The sequence below is a fragment of the Coenobita brevimanus genome, chromosome 39 (assembly GCF_032717465.1).
Source record: "Coenobita brevimanus isolate Jiangsu-jjx chromosome 39, ASM3271746v2, whole genome shotgun sequence".
Taxonomy (NCBI): Eukaryota; Metazoa; Arthropoda; class Malacostraca; order Decapoda; family Coenobitidae; genus Coenobita; species Coenobita brevimanus.
Window position 1 is genome coordinate 24,120,056 of NC_136992.1, and position 26,527 is coordinate 24,146,582.

Consider the following 26,527-nt stretch of genomic DNA (forward strand, 5'->3'; position numbering starts at 1 on the left):
ACTCCTGTTGTCAGTATATTTGTTCTTCAAGAAGAGGAAATGTCTTGCAACTTGTAGATGGGCTGGAAGGTCAGACTGAGGAAGATCTGACAGTGAAGAACCCAAGACAATGCGTTTGGCAGTTGCTCGTGTTCTTTGTTTCTCCTCATATTAACTGTAAAACTTACTACAGTATTGTAAGTACCACATCACAAATGTGAAAAATAAATAATCAGCATGAAAGGTAACAGAAAAGCATGAGAACTGACATGCAAATGTCAAAAGAAACTGAATTTCACCTACAGTACTTCCATATGCCTCAGCAAATGCCTGGAGAAAAAAAAAAAAAAAGCATTCTCACAGGTTTAATTGTATTTTGGGACATCGAATATGGTTTTACACACTTCCAAAAATTCATTTTATTCTCTGTTTCACTTTTTTCTAGTCAGATAGATAACATATGGGTCAAATGTCACCTCAAATCTCAGTGTGTAAAGCATTCCGAAGTAACAACCGCAATGTGATTTTTGTACATATTTACATGCAGGAAAGGAGGTGTTCTGTGTGTGGCAGGTGATCTGGGGGATCATTTTCGAATTTAAGCCAGACAGCTGCACAAAACCTGAAATGTGCCTCCTGATCGGTCACGATACTACACCCTAACACTCAAGCATTTAGAGAAAGCTACATCTAACTCCTCCAAGTAGAAGTCTTCTAACTTAACTTTGATTATCAGCTGGTAGAAGGTATAAACTGCAAGGCATCTTACAAATTAATGATCGCTTACAATCTCAACTATCATCTCTACTACTCACTGCGCCAGCGTGTCGTGGCTGGTTGAAGTCGGGCAATCACTTCTGTCAATCGCCGCTCAAACGCCTTCAGGTCTGCAAAAAGAAAAAAGTTGTACATCCAGTCCTTACTAAGTATCTATGGCATGTACAGGAAAAATGCCACCTTAAGTGAAACAAGTGTGAAACAGGCTTTTGGTTCATGACTCAGAGGTTAAATGCATAAAAACACGTATGTCTTACTTCAGAACAACTTATTACTGAATCACAAGCAACCTTATGTGAAGAAAATGTGCTAATTCTTCAGCAACTGAACAGGATTCAACCTTAAAAGAGACCATTTTGAAGACTATTCAAGGTAAAACATGCATCTGAATATGATTTTGCCACTTTAGTCCTGTGGCTTTTGTTTTTCCCCTGCTCCCCTCGATAATTACAGGAATTTTTTTCCCCGTTTTCCTCTGATCATGCAAGCTGAGTGAAAGACTTCTGGGCAAAAGTGGAAGCGTGCATGGGAAAGTTTGAATGGAATGAGATAGTGTTTTTGACTGGCAATATGAATGGAAAAGTAGGGAATGTGAAAGTGGATGGAATAGTTGGTCAGTGAGATGTGCCTGCATAAGTGGATGAGAATGGCAGTTCTCTAGTAGACATTTGTGCAGGGAAGGGGTTGGTGATAGCCAGTACCCTCTACAGGCACAAAATGATACACAGGTACGTGTGGCGAGTGATGAGAAGGGTGGGTGGTGAACTGAATGAACAGAAGGCAATGATTGATTATGTGTGTGTTGATGACAGAATGAGAAGGTATGTAATGGATGCATGAGTGTACAGAGGCTGGGGGAGTGGACTTAATGACCACCACTTGGTGGTGGTGAACTTCAAGGTTCAAATGAAAAGGAGGAATATAAGGAGGGAAGGACAGGAGGAAGTAGTCCATACAAAAAGTAGAAAGGTTGCATGAGGATGGAAAAATGGCATAATATAAAAGAGAAGTGGAGGAGTGACTGGGTATATATGATTTGGAGCAGATGGGGGAGGTGGAAGGAATGTGCAAGATATTCACAAAGAAATCTGTACAGCATGTGAGATAGTGTTTGGGGTGAATAGAAGACAAATGGAGGTATAAGGAATAGCATGGGGGCATGATGAGGTGAGAGGCTGTGGCACAAAAGAAGAGAGCATATAGTGAGTGGATGGGATGCAGGGGCATAGAGGAAGTTGAGAGATGGAAGAGAGAGTTATATGTAGAGAGAAAGAGTGAGGTGAAATGATTTGTAGGAGAGAGTAAGAGAGGATGAGGAATTTGGAGGGAATCTAAATGTAAAGAGGAGGGAATGTAAGAAATTGTTCTGGACGGAGGTAAAAATAGTTAGACAGGGTGATAAACAAATTAGCCAGGGACTGAAAGATAAAAATGGTAGATTGCTAGTGGAGAAAGGAGAGAAAGTGAGCTGATGGAAAGAACACTTTAAGGAACTATTAAACATAGGAAATGAAAGTAATGCGAGTATAAGTGGCTGGGGAATGGCTGGAAGAAGGAGGGAGGTGAGAAGGGACGAAGGGATCAATAGGATGGAAGTAGAGGAAGCAGCAAAGAAAGTCAAAATGGGGAAAGACCGAGGAACTGATGGAGTGTGTGGTGATACGCTCAAGCACGGGGAAGGGACAGCAGTAGAATGGATATGGAAGATCTGCAGATTGGCATGGGAGGATGGTAGAGTCCCAGAGAATTGGAAGTCAGGTATAATTATTTCCTTGTACAAAGGAAAAGGGGAAAAAAAAGTATGTTGTAATCATAAGGGCATTTGTCTTCTGAATGTAATAGGAAAAGTATAAGGTGGGATACTTATTCACAGGGTTAGGGAAATAACAGAAGAATTAGTTGGAGAAGAACAGGGAGATTTTAGGAAGGGAAGAGGTTGTGTAGATCAGATATTCATTCTTAAGTCTTCAGTGTTTCTAGAGAAGGGAAAGAAATTGCATGCAGCCTTCACGGATTTGGAGAAAGCATATAACAGGATGGATGGGCAAGAAATGAGGAAATATTAAGAATATACACCCATGGTGTAAATGGGAAGTTGCTGAATGCGTTGAAGAGTATGTACAGTATAAGGGTGCTAAGGCTGCAATGCATATGGATAACAAACTGAGTGAATTTTTCTGTCTGAATGTTGGACTGAAACAGGGATGTGTCATGTCTCCACAGTTATTCAGTCTGTAAATGGATGGGGTTATAAAAAAGATACAAGGTAGGGCAGTGGATGCTGAAGCGGTCCTAATGAGATAGAGCAGCATTTGGAAACTTCCTGTGCTGTTGTTTGCAGATGATACTGTATTGTTAAGTGAAGACGAACGGGAACTGCAGGGCTTGGTGAATGGGTTTTGAAGAGTATAAGAAATGGAATCTAAAGGTGAATGTAGGGAAGAGTAAAGTTATGGTCTTCGAGAAAAGGAAGTCACTGAATGTACAGTGAGGTTGGATGATGAGGATATGGAACATGGGAGTGCATTTAAATACTTGGATAGTGTGATGAGCAAGGATGGAAGTTTAGAAGATGAAGTGCTTGAAAGGGTACAGAAAGGAAGAAAGGTTGCTGGCTCCTTGAAGGCAGTGTTATGAAATACGGCAGTGAGCATGAAAGTAAAAAAAAAAGTCGCCGGATGATAGTATTGTGATACCAACTCTAACATATGGAAGTGAAGCTCTGACCTTGTTGGAAGGACACAAGTTGAGGGTGAGAGCAGTGGAAATGAGTCATTTGAGAGGGGCATGTGGAGTTACATGGAGAGAGAGTCTAGCAAATAAGGAAGTGAAGGGGCACTGTGGTGTGGATGTGGATGTGACTGAAAGCATTAGGAGAAATGCACCGAGGTGGTTTGGCCATATGGAGAGGATTGAAAGCGAAAGACTGATGGGATTTGGCCATGTGGAGAGGATGGAGAGTGAGAGACTGACGTGAAGAGTGTATATGAGTGAGATGGAAGGGGGGGGGGCCGAGTATGAGATTGAGGGATGGAGTGGAGAGGTACGTGAGAGAGGCGGGTGTAAGCTGGGAGCAGGGCAGTGAAATGGCAGGGGACAGGGTGACATGGAGGTGATTTGTTTGTGGCCATCCTTTACAGGATTAAGGCATCTGGCAATAGGTACAGATAGATTCTTCTCCTCTGATGAATGCATTCAGGTTCAGAAAAACTTTCTGAGCCACAGGAATCAGATCCAGTCTCCATTAACATTTCCATTACAAAGCTTACATTGGTAAATTGAAGGCATCTCATTCTCTTTGTTGGTTAATATTTTCCAAATCATTCTCTTTCAGTATCTGTTCCACATCATCCCTCTACCTTTCTCTAAGTCTTCCACTCAGTCTTCCCCCTTCTGGTCTCCAGCTCTTCTTTGCAATATCAGTCTTTCAGCATCTTCTCCAGCTGACCCAAACATCACAACTGCAATTTTTCAAATTTGCATCTAACAACTGTTCTCATATCTTTTTTGCAGACTTTGTCTTTTTCTTTTTATTAACTACAGCTTGTAGAATTATCATTTCTAATGACTGGATCCTGTTCCAATTTTCTGATATTAATGTCCACCTCTCTGATGCAATATGAGTACAGGAATGAGTACTGACTTAAAAATTACCTTTTTTGCTTTTCTTTGGCTGTGAGAGGCAGACCAAAGAAGACCTGGGACAAAGTCATGGAGTGTGACCTTGGAGTTAAAGGACTGAAAAAGGAGGCTGCCAGATATCAAGCAACTTGGACAGTTGCCACTAGGTGGCCAAGGCCGATGCATGCAAGCATGCTGGTGCCTTTGTAGATGATACAATACAATACGATGGGACATGATTAGCTTTAAGGATGGGATAAAGTGGACAAATTCTCTTACTATATTTCAATATTCTCTCCATTATTTCACTTGTGTTATTATCTGCATTCGTCGAAAATATATGTTCCAAACATTTAATAGTCTGCTTCTCCTATTTTTTCATTATTTATCTCTATTTTTATGATGCTTTCCTTCAATTACAAGACATCAACAAAACTGAATAAAACTATCTGAATATAGGGAGAACACAGTACCATTAAAAATATGCTACTGGACTGAATAGTTATAGAAAAAAAATGGCGAGCTATACAGTACTGTACCAGTATATATACAGTACTGTATAAAACTGTTTGTAAATGAAGAAAAAAATGCAAAGAATACTTTTAAAAAGCAATGAGTGAGAATGGCTATAGCTGTTCCAGGGTTAATATTACAAGATTAGATTGCAACAGCTGTACTGTATACATATACACACAGTAACGTGGTCTATCTATCTCTCTATTGCCAGACGCCTCAATCCCGTATGGGGTGGCCACAAACAAATCGCATCCATGCGCCCTGTCCCCTGCCATTTCACTGCCCTGCTCCCAACTCACACCCCCCTCTCTTATATACCTCTCCACTCCATCCCTCCATCTCATCCTCGGCCTCCCCTTCCCTCTCCCTCCCTCCACCTCACTCACATACACTCTCTTCGTCAGTCTCTCACCTTCCATCCTCTCCACATGGCCAAACCACCTCAGTGTGTTCCTCCTAACACTTCCTATCACATCCACATCCACACAACGCTCCTTTATATCCTCATTTGTCAGTCTGTCTCTCCATGTGACTCCACAGGCTCCTCTTAAATAACTCATTTCCACTGCTCTCACTCTTGACTTGTGTCCTTCTAACAACGTCCAAGCTTCACTTCCATACGTTAGAGTTGGTATCACAATACAGTACAAGTCCCATTATTCGGCATCTATGGGACCAGGATGATGCCGAGAAATTAGATTTGCCGAATAATCAAAAACCTACCCACTCAGTACCTTAAATATATTGGTGAACACTTATCACCACTTATGGTACAGTATTACAACTGTGTTTGGAGAGAGTACTGTATACTGTACAATACTGCAATCAATACAGTACTATACCTGAATCTGAAATATATATATATATATTAGTGAACATATACAAGGGTAATGACACAGTAGGCCTACAAGTCAGATAACACTTCCTGGATGGCCGAAATGATACGGAATATTACCTACCAGCTCAGTACATCACTTGTATTGGTGAACTCATCACTACTTATATTATTACAAATATGTTTGGAGTGAGTACTGTATACAGTACTTTTTCCAAACAAAATAAAATAGTCGGAAAATTGCATAAAATAAAGGGATCTGAACTGGTAAGGTCTTTCTAATGAAAGTCATAAATTACATTTAGCACTCACTCTTTTCTTCGTTTTTTTTTTTTTTTTTTTTACATGTGAAAGGAGAGTACTGATGGAAACAGTAATGTATTTCATGAACCCCTTAATAACCTCCGACATTGAACAACCCTTTAAAGTACCGATGTCGAGTTAGTGAGCTATGGAAAAACTGTGAACAATTATGGGAATGGAACGAAGGTCACAGGTATGTTTACACGACTCTATGCTACGATTCCAAGCAGTCAGGGGGTCAGTTAATCTCAGATGTTTTCGCCAATTTGGTAAATGCACCGTAACTTTATCAATTCTCCAGTCAATCATAGTGAATCATAGCATGGGTTTAGGGAGCTAAATAACACATTTCTAGGTGCGCCAGACGATTATCTTCACATCTTATAAGAAAATGGAAGAAATTAAATCCCTTTCTGAGTACGTAAAGTTCTTCCATTCTTCTGAAATCAATTTATTTTTCTTAAAGATGGGAAGATAATCGTCTGGCTCACCTAGCAATGTGTTATTTAGCTTCCCAAACCCATGCTATGATTCGCTATGAGTCACGGAAAGATTGATAAAGTTATGGTGTATTTACCAAATGGGCGAAAACATCTGAGATTAACCGACCGCCTAACTGCTTGGAATGGTAGCGTAGTCATGTAAACATACCACTGACCTTCGTTCCCTCCCCATAATTGTTCAGTTTTCTTTATAGCTCACACTAAGTTAACATCACTGACATCGGTACTGTAAAAGGTTGTTCAGTGCCGGAGGTTATTAAAGGATTAATGGGATATATTACTGTTTGCATCAATGCCCTCTCTTTCACGTTAAGCACAAAAACAAACAAAAGAATGAGCACTAAATGTACGTTTAACTTTCATCAGAGAGACCTTAGCAATTCATATTCCTCCAGTTTATTTTTAAGTATTTTTCTGACTTTAGGTTAGGTTAGGTTTGGTTAAATTATAAGGTACAGTTAAACTCGGTTAGGTTAGGTTCAGTTAAACAGGACAGTCCCTTCCACCATTATGCTGAGGAATAAAAATACTAGAGCTGTCACAGCCGTGCAGCTAAAAACAACGGGGAAACTGATTTAACAAGCAACATTTATTTATGGGTAATGCATTACAGTGTCAGTGGTTCATGGGCTACTCAATTACCGGTGTCATTTTCAGGAAGGCATCAAGAATGAAAGAATTTCAAGAATTAGCGTGGGGGCTTGGAACGCAACCCTCGCTAATTTGGTGGGGGTGGTTACTGTAGTGTATGATACTGTGCAATATTGTAATCAATACAGTACTATACCTGAATCTGAATAAAAATATAGAAATTAGTGAACATACAGAAGGGTAATGAAACATTAGGCCTACAAGCCACAGATAACACTTCCTAGACTGCCGAGATGATTCCAGACATCTGCCGAACAATCAATGATTTTCGTAAATGGGACTATTTCTCAAAACTGCCGAAATGTCGGATCTACCGAACAATCAGCTGCCGAATAATAGGACTTTTACTGTACTGTCATGTAGTAACTTTTTCACTTCCATGCTCACTTCCCTGTTTCTTATTACTGCTTTCAAGGAACCAGCAACCTTTCTTCCTTGTTGTACCCTTTCAAGCACTTCACCCTCCTACTTCCATCCTTACTCATCACACTACCCAAGAACTTAAATGTACACACATTTTCCATTTCCTCACCATCCAACCTCATTGTACATTCACTGACTTCACCTCTCTCAAAGACCATCACTTTACTCTTCCATACATCCACCTTAAGATACCGTTTCTTACACACTCTCCCAAACTCATCCATCAAGCCTTGCAGCTCCCCTTCGCCTTCACTCAACAACACAGTATCATCTGCAAACAACAGTACAGGGAATTTCCAAACACTACCCTCTCTCACCAGGGCCACTACAACATCCAATGCCCTACCTTGTACCTCTTTTATTACCGCATCCATGTACAAATTGAACAACCAAGGAGACATGACACATCCCTGTTTCAACCCAACCTTCAAAGAGAAAAATTCACTCAGTTCACCATCCACACACACTGCAGCCTTAGAACCATCATACATACTCTTCACAGCATTCAACAACTTCCCATCTACTCCATATATTCTTAATACTTTCCACAATCCTTGTCTATCCACCCTGTCATATGCTTTCTCCAAATCCATGAAGGCCACATACAACTTCTTTCCCTTCTCTGGAAAATTTTCCACTAAAGATCTAAGGATGAATATCTGCTCTACACAACCTCTTCCCTTCCCCTGTTCTTCTCCAATTAATTCCTCTGTTATTTCCTTAACCCTGTTAATAAGTATCCCACCATATGAGGCCCCTAATAACATAAAGTACTGAGCGCCACTGCAAGCGAAACCGAGTTAAGTATACCACTATGTAGCCCAAACCCTCTTTGATGTGGAGAGCAACCACGAGGTACGGAAAGCAACTGGCATTAGGGTCCAAATTCCCCTTCTGTAACATGGTCTCACTGCCCGCTTCACCTCACTGCATCAACAAGCCTTCATGCTGGTCACAGCATGTACCAAGTGCCTCCCAGCAACGTGTTGTCTGGTGTTACCAGATACTGGCATTTCTTTATGCTCACAGCCATGCATTTTTTTCATAGCATTATTAATTATTGTACGATTATTCTAACATAATGGAATATTTTAGCATAAAATTGCATGATTTTAAGGGTAAGTTAGCCATAATGCACAGAAAATGGGAAAGGCAGAAAGCTCAGCAAGACATTGGCAACTGTGATCTGGGAATCTATCACGAAGTGACACAGTTTTTTGTTTACCAGCCGGCCTAGAACACTTCCTGGATTAACTGGCTATTTTCAGAGATGTTTTAGTGTTTTTTCTCATTGTCTCAAGAACATGAGTGACTCTAGTAGTGAGCAAAAAGCTGCTGGTCCTTCTCATAACAGAAAAAGAGCTTACCATTATTCCCAAAAGGCTAAAATGAAAGATTTCTTTTTTTTATAATGGTTTTGAATTTCTGGAAATAGTATTACATACATCTATTTTGCTTTTGTAAACATTTCCCATTGATATCTTTGGTTGGTGTGATTGTTAAAAATGCTTACTGTGAATACGTTTTCTCTCAATAAACACACTGGAGAAAAACGCAGCTATTGTTGTACCTTTCTGAATGCTACTAATTTCTCTTCCACCAAGATTAGCATGACATGAGAGTACGAACTTCAAGCTTTAAAAAAAAAAAAAAATAAAAAAAATAAAAAAAATAAAAAAAATCACTAGTTCCAAAGTTACGGCATTTTGAAAGTTACGCAACTTTAACTGCATTTTTCTCCGTTTTCAACATGTGGCGTTCGGTACACTGTTATTAGGGGCCTCATATACGTTTCCTATTACACTAAGAAGACAAATGCTCCTATGATTACCACATACTTCCTTTTCCCTCTTTCCTTTGTACAGGGGAATAATTATACCTGACATCCAATCATCTGGGACTCTTCCTTCCTCCCAGGCCAATCTACACATCTTCTACATCCATTCTACTACTATCTCTCCCCCATGCTTCATCATTTCACCACACACTCCATCAATTCCTGGGGCTTTCCCCAATTTGACACTCTTCATTGCTTCCACAACTTCTATCCTACTGATTTCTTCCTGTTTTCTCACCTCCCTCCTTCTCCCAGCCATTCCCCAGCTGCTTATACTCGCACTAGTTCCATCCTCTATGTTCAACAATTCCTTAAAGTGTTCTCTCCATCTGCTCACTTTTTCTTCCTTCTCCACTAGTAATCTACCATTTTTATCTTTCACTCCCCTGCTAACTTCATTGCCACCCTGTCTTACTCTCTTCACCTCCTTCCAGAACATTTTCTTACAGTCCCTCCACTTTACACTCAAATTCCTTCCAAATTCCTCATCCACTCTCTTCTTACTCTCTCTTACTAATCTTTTCATCTCTCTCTTCCTTTCTACATATAACTCTCTCTTCCGCCTCTCAACTTCTTCCACGCCCCTATTTCTCATCCACTCATTGTATGTTTTCTTCTTTTATGCCACAGCCTGTTTCACCTCTTCATTCCACCACGCTGTTCCTTGCAACCCCCTTCATCTTCTCTTCACCCCACACACCACATCACATGCTGCACATACAGTATTTCTTTGGTGATTATCCTGCACACACCTTCCACGTCCCCCATCTGCTCCAATTCATATTTACCCAATCATTCCTCCACTTCCCCATCTGCTCCAATTCATATTTACCCAATCATTCCTCCACTTCTCTCTTATATTCTGCCTTTTTCACATCCTCCTGTAACCTTTCCACTCTCCTTGCAACTACTCCTTCCTCCTGTCCTTCCCTTCTTCTATTTCTCCATCTTACTTGGATCTTGATTCTCGCCACCACTTGGTGGTGGTCAGAAAGTCCACTCCCCCAACCTCTATAAGCTCTTGCATCCATTACACATCTTCACATCCTTTCATCCACACACACATAATCAATCATTGCCTTCCTTTCAATCAGTCCACCACCCACCCTTCTCATCACTCGCTATGTATACCTGTGGACCATTTTGTGCCTGAAGAGGGTATTGACTAACACCAACCCCCTCCTGGCACAAATGTCCTCTAACACACTGCCATTCTCATCTATCTCAGAAGGCACACCCCACTCACCAACTACTCCATCCACCTTCACATTCCCTACTTTACCATTCATATCACTGATCAAAAACACTCATTCCTTCCAAAATTTTCCATGCACACTTCCACATTTGTCCAGAACACTCCTCTCACTCTGCTTGCAAGATCTTGCATTCGCGCATACACGCACACAATCGCCCACATTTGTATTCCAACTTTCAATCTTACCCACACAATCCTTGACCCACCTGATCCATACTCTCTTATGTTCTTCTTCCATCTTTTACTCACAACAACACACACTCCTTCTTTTGCCCTCTCATTCTCACCTACTCCTGCACATATACCCCATCCATACTCCCATTCTCTCACACTCTCTCCTCTCCATTTAGTTTCAGTAAGTCCACATACATCTACTTTCGCACCCTCAAGCACCTAAACAATCTCTCTCTCTTCATCTCATCATTCACATCCCTTACATTCCATGTTGCGATCCGCAACATGGTGTGATGTTAAAAGTCCTATCTCTCACCTCCCAACCACAACACTTCCACCCCATTCCCTCTCTCTCACCCCAAAGTGACTGACAGGCAGAAATGATGGAACCAGACTAACAGTGGGTGGGTCACCTTTTATGAGCATGACTGCATTGTTGTTGCTGGGACACCAACCCAGAGGACAGCATTAAATTGGCCACTTCAGCCAGGTGGCCAGAGATCATTCGTTACAGTTATGGTGAAGCACTACGTTATGTAAGTTGAGTGACATGCATGTGGTGTATAACTTACACTCAGAGAGGCTGAAAAACAATGAAGGCATAGAAAAGTACAGAAGTTCCCAAAGTGGGGGCCATGGTGTAAATCTCAGAGAAGCCATGGAGTAATCTTATTTATCTGGATTCACTGGGGTCAGAACTTCATAATTTTTCACCTCAGGAAGGTTTGAAAATAATAATGATAGTAATAATGATACTACTACTACTAATAATAATAATAATAATCTACCTATCTTTCTATCTACCTATCTATCATCCAATCCTGTGTCGCCCCATGAGGAGCGTAGGAGCCCGGGGCTAGGCAAGTTGGTCCTGACATATATGATGGGAGTGACCAGCCTCATTCATCCCTGAGTGGCATTTTGCAAGAAATAAACCCCAACCACCCTTTGGATATACACCTACACAGGCTCAATTCGACTGGAGCACCTTAATTACCCACTAAACCAACAGGTGCCATAATTTGGTAATATGGTTACCACCCAGCATAGTAAATGGTTTCCTGGTGTACAGGAAACCATTTGGCTTGTCACTAATAATAATTAATTATCTGGTGTATGGCATTCCTGGCGGCAAGTGCTGGATAAATCTCAAGAATTTCCAAGTGATTCACTTACCATAGAACAATGAGAGAGAGGAGCCAGGTGGAGTCTGGAATGAGAATGGGAAGTTACAGGATAATGACTGCCTGTATGCTTCTACTACATGGTGGTAGGTGGAGGTGCCTATCATCCACTCATTAATGTAGTGATGCCTACGTCTTCCTTCATGTCTATCATTCTTTTTCTGTGTCTGCTATTTTCTCTTCCTATTCTCCCATCTTTCCTTTCACTATTTCTTTCCATTTCAAGAGGTTCTACACTGAGTGACACACCAAATGATTTCTTTTAACTCACGAAACCACTTTTAATGATGGATGATAACCATATAATAAAAAATAAGGTGAAGTGGAGCCTTATATGGTGCCCCTGTAAACTGAATGGAGACATAAATGTGGTGTCTATCCGCCAGTCAAACCTCCATACTAATCCCCACGCATTGCAGCTGTGAGGCGCTGTCTACCACGAGGAAACACTGGTTCACTACACGGGACAGCCCCTGCAGGAATGACTGCTTGCCTGCATCTGACGGGTTTGCTCAATCGGACAGACTGGGGTTACACAAAAACAGCTTATCACTACAATGCAGCTTTCCAAGCTATTAACCCCTACACCGTGGGGATGTTTTTGCGCTCCTTGCGCGTCCTGCGAGGATATTCGCGCTCCGACTGACTTTCTAAAAAATATTTGCCAAAAATCAGTTATTCGTTCTAGAATATTAAAATTATATATGCATATGGAACATACCTTCAGCTTTCCCCTGGGATGTTTGTTGAGCCTTCGTCATCTACCGGTGGACTTGTGGAGACTTCTGAAGTTGGGTAATGAAGTCTCCACTTTACATTTCCCGATACCCCGTAATAAAGGTTACCACTGCCTGATATTATAACTACAAACACTATTCTATGATTTTCAAGTAGTTTGGAATCCATATTCCAAAAAAAAAAACATTGTGAAAGCAATGTAAATTATGAGCGCATACGAGCTTTCCTCCCGTGCTGGTTCCCCGATGGTATTCTGAGGCGGAGCTGTCATTTATCATTTATAAACACACTCACACTTTATATTCCTAGTACTTTATTACACTTATTTATATATGCAATATTTATCTATAAGCTTCTTTCAGTACTAGTAGTTTATTTTCACTGCAGGCATTCACTTTCTCGTCCTGTATACTAGCGTAGAGAGTGAATCTGTCACTTTCACTTTCATTTTCCCAGTACTCATACAGGCTAGAGTGAAACTTTCACTTTCATTACTCATAGTATATATACTCGTATTCTCATATTACTACTTATTTCTATTTCTATTTACATTCTCTATTTTATTTACATTATTTACATTTCTATTTTATTTACATTATGTTATGCACAGTCACTTGCAGTAACTTATAAAACTATTTTCCACTGTTCAGTTATATTTACATTCATTGCTTTCACTTGCTGTTTACACAATTACATTTCCACTTGCACTGTTTTAAAGTCACCAGAAAGATCATAGTCACTGTCCATCATCATCATTGATAAACTGACCAGTTCACGTTGCACAGCAGTCACTTAGCCCTTTACCCCTTTCCACACGAGGTTTAGTAGGGGTAGAGGTCACAGGGCCCTTTGCATTGGGCTAAAAAGCAGCGGAATTGGACAGGCACGAATCCGACGTGGTTTCACCTTGAAAGACGACAGTAAACTGAATGCTGTGGCCTAGGGGCAGTGAAGGGCTGCCAATGTCAGCGTGGTGACAGTTGCTAATATATACACTATGAAATGATTGGCAGGAAATCTAGACAGTACATAATAAATTAGGTAGTTCCAGGTGAATGTAAATATCACTTAGGCTTCTCCTTTCCTTTCTTATAAAAATATTTATTATGAGAACAGGTCATACGGCATATTACAAGGGGAAATAAACAGGGAAAATTAGCGAACGAGTGCACGTGAGGTGTTGCTAGGTGACAATTAGCCCATTCCAGATGTATGGCAGTATCAATTACCTTTCCTCTTTCTTTTATATATAATTTTGTATAAGAATAGGGCAAAGGGCACATTTTAATGGATAAAATGAGTGGAAAAATCCGTCCAGCATTTGTGTAGCGCAGCGCAGCTGGTCAGGCGGGAGGAGAGGGTAATGGAGGGGAGGTAAGGAGGGGGGGGAGTCAAGGACAGAAGAAAAATGGCTAAATTGTCAAAAGTGGATGGGAGTACAGGTGACATTAGCAGAACTGAGTATAGCTGGACACTGGTATACCTCATACCAATTAATTTGGCCAGGCATGTATGGCAACAGTTCCCACCGAGATTCTGATTGGCTGGAGGTGTTTGTTCGATTTCATTGTTGCTTAAACCGATACTCTCTTTATTATCAGATATGATACCGAGTTTGTCGACAATACAATCGTCAAAAGCAATAAGAAATCCGTTATATACTTAAAAACAATTAAATCTGCGTAGGAAGATAGAAATATGAGTCAACAAATTATTATAACAGTCCAAGTCAAGGTCAGCATTCGAACAATTCCTTTAAATCGCCGACACTCGATAAAATTACAGAAAATTAAGGAAACCTGCTTAATCTAAGCGCTGGTGTAACACATTTAAATTTTAAGTCCAGTCCGTACTATGATAATAGAGGAGATGTAATGAAATAGTTTCCTTTAGCCTACTTTGATTTTCGCAATTTTTTCAAACCTCCCTCCCCACACAACTCGTCTTTTCATCAGAATTTTTAATTATTCAGAGTTGTGGCACGATTTAAGGGTGCGGACTGATCTTAAAATTTAAATGTGTTACACCAGCGCTTAGATTAAGCAGGTTTCCTTAATTTTCTGTAATTTTATCGAGTGTCGGCGATTTAAAGGAATTGTTCGAATGCTGACCTTGACTTGGACTGTTATAATAATTTGTTGACTCATATTTCTATCTTTCTACGCAGATTTCATTGCTGTTAAGTATATAATGGATTTCTTATTGCTTTTGACGATTGTATTGTCGACAAACTCAGTATCACATCTGATAATAAAGAGAGTATCGGTCTAAGCAACAACGAAATCGAACAAACACCTCCAGCCAATCAGAATCTCGGTGGGAACAGTGTTGCCATACATGCCTGGCCAAAATAATTGGCATGAGGTATAGTACTGATAGATGATACAAGCCACCACTTAAAAGCCCGGACGAATTCAAAATAACACAGAATCACAAAAGTAATCCCTTGCTCCCGAGCGTCACGAAAGTGACGCCCCGCGGTTAAGGGGTTAAGTATTACACTGAAAGAGTAATCAGTTTCATGATGCAGGCAGTCTCTTTTGTCCTCCTACTGTTTTGGTAGCAAAAATGCAGATTTAACAGTAACATGTAACAATGTGCTTTCAATTCACTTGGGCATGCAGTGATTTGCATAAAATGTTTCTCGGTGTTTAACTAAAAAACTTGTTAAAACTATATATCAAACATGCTCAGTCAGGTGAAGTTCGTTTGCCTCTTCAAATGAAGACTTCGATGGGAGCCACTGAAGTTATTGTGTTTTGTCCAAAGGATCACAGACTGGCAAAGTCTGGCAACGACTGGCATTTAAGCTTATTCCGCAGTTACATTTTGTGTTAGTACTGAAGTAAAGGAGGGTGATGACCACACTGTACCCTGCCTGGGTGCACTCATGTCTCTCTGGAACAGGAAGTTTCTGAGAATGAAATATCTTGTTTGGGTTCATTAACCCGTGCAGCCCCGGAGACATGAATATATGTCCTGACGTTTTTTCACGGCTAGCCCCAGAGACGTGAATTAAAGTCCTGGAATTGCAAATTGTCACGGCCATTTTTTTCAAAATTCACGGGTGATTTTTGGCAGGCTTACAGGTCAGACCTTCCTCTAACTGCCACTAGGCGGTGACCCACGCAGGCCGCACGCTCATCCACTCTGTTACCTGCACTGACCAAAAACGGACATGGCGCGCCAAGGCTATACAAACTCTACTGGACACCTTTACAGGTAGTAGTGATTCCCCACTTGATGATGATGTCCAAGACAAAGATTATGTGCTGCCTGAGAAAGTATCCAGTAGTAGTGATGAGGATGTGTCTTCCCCAAGGAAGGTGAAATGTGGGGTACCGCATGGCTAGGGAAGGACCTCCTGCACCCCATGCACATTCACAGGCCTCTCTCCTACCTCAAGACGAAGGTGAGAGCGACGACAAGGATGAAGAGGAAGGACGTCGTAAGCATTCCTGGTTGGGGAGAGAAAGGATTTCCCCACAGGGAGGTGATGAACAAGTCCCAAAAAGTGTAAGGTCAGCCCTTATTTCTATGTTTGGGGAAAGTGAAATTGTTGGGGGAATGGTGGGTAGTGAAAGTGAGAGTGTTGGAGGCAGGCAGGCGGGAGAAAGTGAGAGTGGTTGGGGAAGGCAAGATGCACCTGGGCAACCACATGGGGAGGAACCACAGCCCAGCACCTCATACGCTGAGCCCAGCACATCCCACGCTCAACCACAGCCATTCCTCTCCCCATTTTCTTCCCACGCTTCCTCCCCACAGATCTTAGTGGTGGGGAAGGGAAGCAAAGGGAAGCGAAAGGGAAGGGAAAAAGGAGAGGGAAGAGGAGTGCAAGTGGGGAAGGACACCACTCTCCACCTCCCCAACCTGCACCACCACTATCACCTCCCCATTGTTCTCCCCACAGCGACGACGGGGGTCATGGAGATGACGATGAAGAGGACGTGTCCTGGGTCTGGGAAGATGGGAGTGATTTTATTCCCATCAATCACTCCTTCAAGGAGGCTTCAAGGTCAGGCTGCACTGCACCTGGCGTGAATGCTGGGTCCTCTAGGTTGGATTTTTTCCATTTATTTTTCAACCCTGAGTTTGTGGAGATTTGTGTACAAACAAACACCTACGCACAAAGCCAGGTGCAAGCCAGCGAGCATGAAGGGACCCAGAGTGAGCACAGCAAGCAGTATGATTATCCACTCAGTGCAGGTGAAATGTACCTATTTTTGGCCCTGGTGCTTTTGATGGGTATTGTGAAAAAAAAACAAGTCAAGGCATACTGGGCTATGGACCCATTAGTCAGCACACCATTATATGGTAAGGCAATGGATCGTAACAGGTTTCAGCAAATAATAAGCTGCCTCCACTTTTACAACGCTGATCACCCAAGCAAAGTAAATAACACAGATAAAATGAGGAGGATACGTATGGTTTTTGATCATCTTAGGGAAAAGTTCAGCTCCTTATTTTATCCATTCAGAGACCTTGTCATAGACGAGTCTCATATTGTGGAGAGGAACAATTCCTTCAAACAATATATACCCATCAAAAGACACCGTTTCGGGTTCAAGATCTTTGTGATGTGTGACTGTTAAGACTGGTTATGTGCAAGACACAGTTTTGTACACAGGCGCACAGACAGACATCATACAAGGTCGAAGTATAGGACTCTCAGGGGGCCGTGGTGAAAACAATGACCGAGCAGTACCTTCATCGTGGTCACGTCTTTTACCTAGACAACTAGTACACTAGCCCTCTTCTCACTCGGTACCTCCACCTTCAGGAGACTGCAATGTGCGGAACTGTCAAGAGGAACTGTCACCACATGATGAGGATGGAGAGGAAGCTTGAGAAGAAGGACGTGGTCTTCTTCAAGTCAAATAATATCCTCACAACTGCCTGGAACCACAATCAAGAAGTCTTCCTCTTGTCCATGGTACACCACCCCCTGGTTAACTGCACAGAGTCCACTGATTACAGTACAGAGAAGAGGCACCTTGTTTGGAAACAGGAGTCAGTCATGGCATATAACATCAACATGAGGCAGGTTGATCAATCTGACTCCATGATTTCAAGCACGGATTGTGCCACGACCACGATGAAGTGGTACAAAAAGCTATTCTGTCACCTGTTCAACATAACCATCCTCAAAGCGCACTATCTCCACACAATGACCACGAACATCTCAGAGACCTTTGAGGGGTATGTGAGGGAACTGGCAAGGGAGATAATTGCAAAGAATGCTAAGGACAGGCCCAACCATCACCACAGCACACCCACCGTCGCACAGACTCCCATGTGACTCTCTGGACGTCACTTCCCCGAACCCATTCCCCCAACACCGAACCGTGCTTATTCCCAGCGTGTCATGTGTGCAAGAACTCTAAATCAAGGCCAGCATGTCAGAGAAAAGACACGCGATACCAGTGTGGTGAGTGCAATGTAGGACTATGCTAACATCCCTGTTTCAAAGAGTACCACACCCTTCAGCACTACTAATAATGTGTGTAGTTGTGCTATATGACGCTGTAAATAATTGTAAATCATTGTAAATACAGTGCTCGTCAGAAGTATGGGGCGCCCTGCGTCCCTCCTGAGAAACAAACCTTTCAGCATTGAAAAAACATATAAATAATGCATTTTATTTACCTTTAGTGCTTCGTAGGGTAGCCTTTACGTTTCTTCACGGACCTGAGACGCCTTGGAAGTGAAAGGGCGAGGCTCCTGAGGTGCTGGAGGGGTATTTTGTCCCAGGAGTCACGAATGGCGGCTTCCAGCTTAGGCAGAGAGCTCACGTCCTTCCCTTGGAGACTCTTCTTTACGAGGTACCAGAGATTTTCAATCGGGTTGAGGTCTGGGCTATTTCCTGGCCAGTCTGTCATGAATGATACCTCGCAGTCACGAAGCCAATTGGTGACCGATTTGGCCTTGTGAGCAGGTGCACCGTCCTGCTGAAACACTCGTGCACCTGTTAGCTCGAAGGAGTCTGGTAAATGATCACACAGAAGCTCCAGGTAAACATCCTGATTCACTCTGAGGTTCTTGGGAAGTACAACAAGCTTCCCCAAACCCTTCCCTGAAAAACAACCCCATACCATGAGTGAATCAGGATGTTTAACTGTGCTTTCTACATACCGTGGGTCAAGTGGGTCACTACCTTTGCATGCTCCTCTGTTACAGGTAACATTAAACGTTGCCTCATCAGACCACAACACTGACAACCATTGCTCCTCACCCCAATTTAGATATTTATTAGCAAAGGCAAGCCTACGAATTCTCTGGCTGCTAGAGAGAAGAGGCTTTTTCACAGGCCTGTGACTTGTGTAACCAAGCTCATGCACCCTACGAGACACTGTTCTCACTGACACCTCACCAAACACTTCCGGGTTGCTCTCCTTAATTTTCCTTGCACTCACACAAGGATTAAACTCCACTGCACGTTTTAAAACATTAACAGACCTTGGGGAAGTTTTCCTAGGCCTACCAGACCTCGGTTTCTTTGTGGGAACTTCACCACTGTTTTCCTCCCGAAACCGCGCACACCAACGACGCACTGTCGATCGTGCCACACCAACCAATTCACTAATTTCCTTTGTCTGGTGGCCTGCCTCCTTTAGAGCAATGATCTGGGATATGATTTCACTCGATAGTTCACGGGTAGGTGCCATAACAAAGTTTTGAAGGCCAAAACACTGCGGGACACTCGGTAAAAAATGGCGCAATTTGAGAGGGACACTCGGCGGAGTTCCTCTCTCTCAGGCAGCCCGTGGGCGACTGAGGCGGGAACCAACCAACGCGTCAGAAGGCCTCAGGCTACCGTGACGTCATGCTCGGAGCTCAAACTTGTGGCTCAATTCTTACCCCCAAAAATGGGTGATTCTTTTTGGGCCAAAAGTATTGCGCGCCCGGCGGACAACGCTGAATACTTCTGACGAGCACTGTATATTCTAGCTATTGTGTAAAGTGCTAAACAGTAGAATGTAAGTGGAAAAGACACACACTCACACACACAGCCGCTCGCTGGTGCAGTGGTAATGTTCTCGCTTGCCAACTGGTGGACAGGAGTTCGCGCCTCGCTCAGGTTGCGAAAAGTTTCACTGATGAAGTGGGTGGTTACTGTCCCCCTTGAGCAAGGGGATGTGTGTGTGTGTGTGTGTGTGTGTGTGTGTGTGTGTGTGTGTGTGTGTGTGTGAAGGTCACAGCCTTGCCCTTAGATCGGACTATATGAGCTCTCAGCTCCCTTCCGGGAGGGTAAAAAGCTGACGACCACGCCCATCAAGTGATCCTGACCGACCCGGTGAATTACACACACACACAGTCAGTACAGCAAGTGATCAGTTGCCGATTTCTGTGTTCTGTCAGTACAAATATGTATATATACCCTATAATACTGTATGTAACCTACTGTATTCTTGTAAGACTTACCAATTTCTATGCAATAATCTTCTTTGTATGTTCCCTGTGTGTTTTAGCCATATCTGGTACAGTTAGTCACAGCATAGGCTGGGAGAATGAGGGCGCAGAGTGGGCCTTCACAGAGAACTCCATCACCATGGAGGTACTAAGAAATCGCATTTCTTGGCCCAGGTGAGGACTTTAACCCTTTAAGTCCGGGTCGGGTCTTAAGACGGGTTCTCTTGATGGATTCCGGGTCGGGACTTTTGAGTAAAAGAGCCTCAGGCAACGGGTGGCATCGTTTGATACCCCCAACCTTCCACGTTGCACTCAGAGGGGTCTGGGCTCTGACGTCATATGTAAACAAACCTGCTGGTACAAATGTACCGGGTTTTAGGGTGGATTTTTTTTTTATTTTCGCATTTTATGCTCAAATAATTACCTAAAAATGACTCATAAACCATAAGATAATTTTCTACAAACAAATATATGCCTAAAATCCTTCAAAAATATGCTGTAATAACAGTACATGTGACCGATTTTTTTTTTCACGTCTGCAACGCGCGGAGGTTAGGCAGCGCGATTGTGCGTAGCGTGGAGTTAGAGGGAAGTCTTCACTTTTCGCCCTGAGCACAGTATTCAGATGAGATGGCAGAACCGGACAGCAATTTGCAGAACTCTGAAGTGACTAGTAGACTTGATGAAGAGAGGGAAGTGCATGACATCACCGATTTTGAAGGATTTTCCGACAGTGATACACAAACTCCGTCAACCTCAGGGGTATCAGTGAGTAGTGCTGGCGTGAAACGTAAGTTATCGCCAGGTTTGGAGTACGATAGTGATGACCAGGAGAGTGGTAGTGACAGTGAGGGGATGGCACAGGAGAGTGGTAGTGACAGTGAGGGGATGGCAGACAGTGACAGTGATGGATTTATTCCCGTGAGTGACGAGAGTGATGATGATTCAGACCTAAGTGATGATGATGATCCCAGGGTGTGTGACCCTCCCCGTAGGCCTGGTGGTATTGGTAGTGCTGGTGGATCTGGGTTTATCTGGGCAAATGGTGATAGATTCATACCAAATTGCTATAGATTTGATGCAACTCACAGTGGAGTGACAAGGGGCGCTGGAGTAGACAAAAACAGTTCTGAAATGGAGTATTTTCTCCTGTTTTTTGATGGTGAAATTCTTGATTATTTGGTACAAGAAATAAGTTTTTCTAATAAGAAAAGAATGTTCTGTTCAAACTATAAGAAGAAGAAAAGTTTTGTTGAATGAGAGGAAATAAGTTCTGTTCTAATTACTGGTAGCATTAGTAAAGTTCAGAAGTTGAAATTACAATTTTTTGAATATGGAAACAAGTTCTGTTTTGAAAATAATTGTACACAGAAGCAAGAAATAAGTTTTTCTAATAAGGAAAGAATGTTCTGTTCAAACTATAAGAAGAAGAAGAAAAGTTTTGTTGAATGAGAGGAAATAAGTTCTGTTATAATTACTGGTAGCATAAGTAAAGTTCAGAAGTTGAAATTACAATTTTTTGAATATGGAAACAAGTTCTGTTTTGAAAATAATTGTACACAGAAGCAAGAAATAAGTTTTTCTAATAAGGAAAGAATGTTCTGTTCAAACTATAAGTGAAAACACCAGATAGAAAAAAGTTGTTTGTTTACTTTCTGCGGCATCCTCATGGATTACCCATACTGCATTCATCAGCTTCATCAGCTGTAATTTCAGTAATGGGTAGGTAAAATATATTTATTTTATTATTTTTATTGATATTTCATCATTATCCATCATCCCAAACACATAAATCATAAAAATATGACATGTCAAATTTCCCGAAACTTTTGCCTCCCGGGGCATGTCTGCGGATTCTGAATTGCCTCACAGAGGGGTTAAAGATTGTTTTCCATTGTTTCTCATCAAAAGCAGAGGTTTTAGGCAAAAAAAACTGAGGTCGAAAATCTGCCGGGTCTGGGGGGTTTCCAAGGTCCAAAAGTTACCGGGGCTGCACGGGTTAAGGATGTTGTTGGACTGTAGGTTTAGGATGGCAGTGACTATTATGTGTTTGTGTGTATGTGATGTCAAGAGTTGGGCGAAGGAGCAGTCTGTGTAAAGTTATGAAACTGTTGTCTCTATTCCTTGTAATGAAGGATGGGGCAGCATAAAATTATTAAGGTGGGATGCATCTTCGACTGAAATGTTAACTTGTATTCCTGTCATGTTCATGTGCTTCTTGATTGGGAGTACAGTACATCCTTCAACTTTGTGAATTTTAACTTTGCGATTCACCAATTTTGAGTTAATTTCAAAAGTCATGTATTTTTTAAATTTATGAACTTTCCAAGCGATCACACACTTTGCCAGGTTGAGTGGTGGGAGAGTCGTCTTCCCGCACTACTTTGCCATGCGGAGTAGTGACGTCATGGTTCACTAGGCGTACTGCGCCTCCTAGTTCAGTGGTCTGCCACCCTGCCATGTTTGTTTGCACCTGTTCCCAATCAAGGTCACTGACCTCACAATTTCATGGTACTCCTCGCAATATCCCAGCAGTCTAACCTTGCATAAGTGTTATCATGGCACCAATGGGTAAGAAAAACAAGAAAATAAGTTTGGAGATCAAATTGAAAATTATTGAAAGGAAAAAAGCAAGTAAAGGTAACTCTGCTATTGGTCAGGAGTTTGGTGTTGGTGAATCGACAGTGAGAATTATTTTAAAGAACAGTGAACAAATCAAGCAAGCAGCAAAGAACTATGGAGGTGCTCAATTTGATGGCAGAATGCAGGTGGCCAACAAAGAAGTCTATCTATCTATCTATCTACAATAAAAATGGAAAGGTATTTTGCTCACTACATACAAAGAAAGGAAAAGGAAGGGGTTGCATTAGATGGGCGCCATATAAGGGAGCAGGCAAAGATATTCTATCACACGTGCCTTAAAAAAGCCATAAATCCTTCAACAAAACCTTTCAAGGCATTGAGTGGGTAACTATGCCAGTTCCTCAAAAGGAAGGGGTTTAAACACATCAGGTTCAGTGGCGAGCGAGGCAGTGCTGACTACGAAGCAGCCAACTTCTTTCCCAATGTTTTGAGGGGCATAATAGAGGAGGAAGGGTACACCAAAGACCAAATTTTTAACTTAGACGAAACAGGCATGAATTGGAAGGCCATGCCAAGGTCATCCTACACTGCTAAACACCAAAAACAAGCAAGAGGGAAAAAACTAGACAAGTCGCGGTGTACAGTCATGTTGACCTTAAATTTATCAGGCACCTGCAAAATGAAACCTGTGATCGTTCACACGGCAAGGCATCCAAGGTGCTATAATAATGTAAGGAGCATGGAAAGCATCTCTGATTTTTGTTGGTACCAGTCTGATAATGGTTGGATGACATCCAGCATCATAAAGGAATGGCTTCTGAACCATTTTGTGCCTGATGCTCGTCTCATGTGCCATCAGAAGGGGCTTCCCTTCAAAGTGTGCCTTCTGATGGACAATGTCCCTTGCCATCCACACTACCTTGCAAATGTTCACCCAGATGTGAAAATAATTTTCCTGCCCCCAAACACCACCTCTCTCGTGCAACCCCTTGATCAGGAGATCATATCAAACTTGAAAAACTTCAGCCGCACCAAACTTTTTAACTACCTCAGAGAAAAAAATGAAACTAATGAGGAAATAAGGATGATAGAGGCAGAGGATGAGCATGGAGACCTGGATATGGATGACCCCCTGCCACATGAAGAACTGCCTGACCCTGCCCCAGCCCCGGAAGATGGACCCATTACCCCAGAGATGACAGTAAGGCAGTTCTGGCGGCAATTTACTATCAAGAAGGCCTTAGAATTTGTTGCTGCCTCATGGAAGGAAATAAATGAGGCCACCATCAACCATGCCTGGCATTGTCTGGTACCCCACCTTTGCCCTAAAAAGCCAGGTAGCGAGGTTCAGCAGGTGGAAGAGGTTGAAAGGGCAGTGTTGGCAGCAGCACAGTCAGTTGCTGGGTGCCGTGAAGTTACAGCTGAGGAAGTGAGGGAGATAGAACAAGAAGAACAAGAAAGTGCCATGACCACAATGCTCAGAGTTTACGAAGAAGATGAACTAGCCAACCAGCGAGCAGAGCAACCAGAACCACAACCACGCAGAGAATTAACGATGCATAACCTGGCCAATATCCTCGCCGTCATCGACCAGCTGAAAGAAACCATTGTGAGCATCGAAAGTGTCCAATTTAGGGCTCAGGAAGCATGCCACGGTGTTGACATGGCCCTTCGCTTTTATGCTGACCTCCACAGAGATGGGGTTAACAAGAGGAAGCAGTCTCTAATCACAAAATTCATGAGAATCCCAAGCGACCCTGCCCCATCAACCAGCCGCCCTGCCACCCCTCCCCAAGCAGCCGCGATCCTAGCATCCCTAACTTTTTTTATTCTGATGACCCCAGTGACGTTTCTGACTTCGAAGGATTCAAGAGAGAGGCAGAAAAAACAGAGCAAAGATGTGGATATATCTCTCGATAGTGATAGTGATGACGTAGGCCCTGCGGGGCCACAGTAGCCGCACCTAAGCCTCGCCCCGCCACCAGTCCTGTACACCATGCCAGTCTTCACATCAGTGTACTGTAAATGCATTTTTTTTTTTTTTTTTTAATGTTTCTTACCTATGATGTCTTCTTATTAATATTACTGTACAGTACATCAGTTCATGTTTGTTTCATTTTTCATCGTAGAATTAAGAGGTGGAGTCGAGAGAAAGAGTGGGAAAAAGTGCTTACCTCGGGGTGATGTCGACCTATTTGCCTATAATTCATATATTTAATTGTTTCAATTTTGCGAATTTTGATTTTGCGAGGGTTTTTGTCGACCATATTCTCGCAACATTGGAGGAATGACTGTACTTTTTTTTCTTGGTGCATGTGAAGCATATTTGTGGAGTGTCATTATCATCATTCTGACCTTGTTTCCCACCTAAGGATAGTAAGGCAGGGATCCATAAACATGGACAGAGAAAGTACAAATGTGTAAGAACTGTTAACAGTATGCCCAATGAAATGGACCATATTATTAATGTTCATGCCCCCAGAATTCTAGCCCTACCTCACAGGTATAGATAACAGCATACATTTTTTCTGTATAAATGCACTTCATATACTGTTCACCTGCCATACAGTCATTCTGTCATGATAAGATAAAAAATGGAAAGTTAAACCATTTCAACTTGATCCAACTATCATATCTCATTTTCTTTTCCCACACACTCACGGCAATATCCAGTCACCTTCTTCTTGGCCTACAATGCCTATTCTCACCTTCAAATTCACTCACAATTTTTCCCTTTCCAACAATGTGGCGAGGGATGCCTTCTTGTGGTGGTACTAACATTACCACACAGCTCTTTCTACCTAGTTATACAATGTCCCTCAACTCTGTCCCTGGGCTGTCCAGATGAGCCTGGAGCAACAACTTCAACCCAAGCTTCATTTATTCTCTGCATATGACCGCACCATGTAAGCTGTTTCTGCCCCAGCTAATATCTTAGCAACTGACCTAACTCTCGTTACACAACTTCATACACATCACTGGCTGGCCTATAGTAAGGGTCCAGCCTATTCATCTTAAAGACTTAAACCCTTGAATCTGGGTGACATCCTAACTGGTTACTTTTGCTGCTACCAGACAATCATCATTCAACTTTGGATAGGCCTCTCACACTGAAAGCATTTCTTAACCCCTTAACCGTGGGCTTGTTTTGCTTTTTCTTGCGGCTCCCGCGGGCATATTTGCGCTCCGACAAACTCTCTAAAAATATTTGCCAAAAATCAGTTATTAGTCCTACAATATTAAAATCACATCTGCTTATGGCACATACCTTAAGCTTTCTCCTGGGGTGTTTGTTGAGCCTTCGTCGAGTACCGTACGACTTGTGGAGACCTCTGAAGCTGGGTAACGAAGTCTCCACTTTACACTTCCCGACAACCCGTAATGTGATTACCAAAGCCTGATATTATCACTAGAAACACTATTCTATGATTCTCAAATAGTTTGGAATCCATACTCCAAAAAAATAAAAAAACACTGTGAAAGCAATGAAAATTACGAGGGCATATGACCTTCCTTCCGATCGTTCGCCGCTGGTGTTTTGTCATTTATTATTCAAAAAAACACTCATAGTTTATATTTCTAATACTATATAACACTTATATATATCTAGTCTTTATCCATAAGTTTCCTTCAGTAATAGTAATTTATTGTCACTGTAGGCATTCAATTTCTCTTTCAGTAAAATACGTAGCATTCACTTTCTCGTCCTGTATACTAGCACTGAGAGTGAATGTCACT

The 26,527-nt window shown here is 42.2% G+C and overlaps 1 protein-coding gene across 1 annotated transcript in view; it reads right to left on the minus strand.

Annotated features, from left to right (window-relative positions):
• Positions 1–26,527, minus strand: part of Cnep1r2 (CTD nuclear envelope phosphatase 1 regulatory subunit 2) — a 53,700-nt gene that overhangs the window by 15,364 nt on the left and 11,809 nt on the right. The window contains exon 3 of the mRNA XM_080270037.1: positions 795–866. Within this exon, the coding sequence (XP_080126163.1) occupies positions 795–866 (72 nt within the window). The remainder of the gene's footprint in view (positions 1–794; positions 867–26,527) is intronic.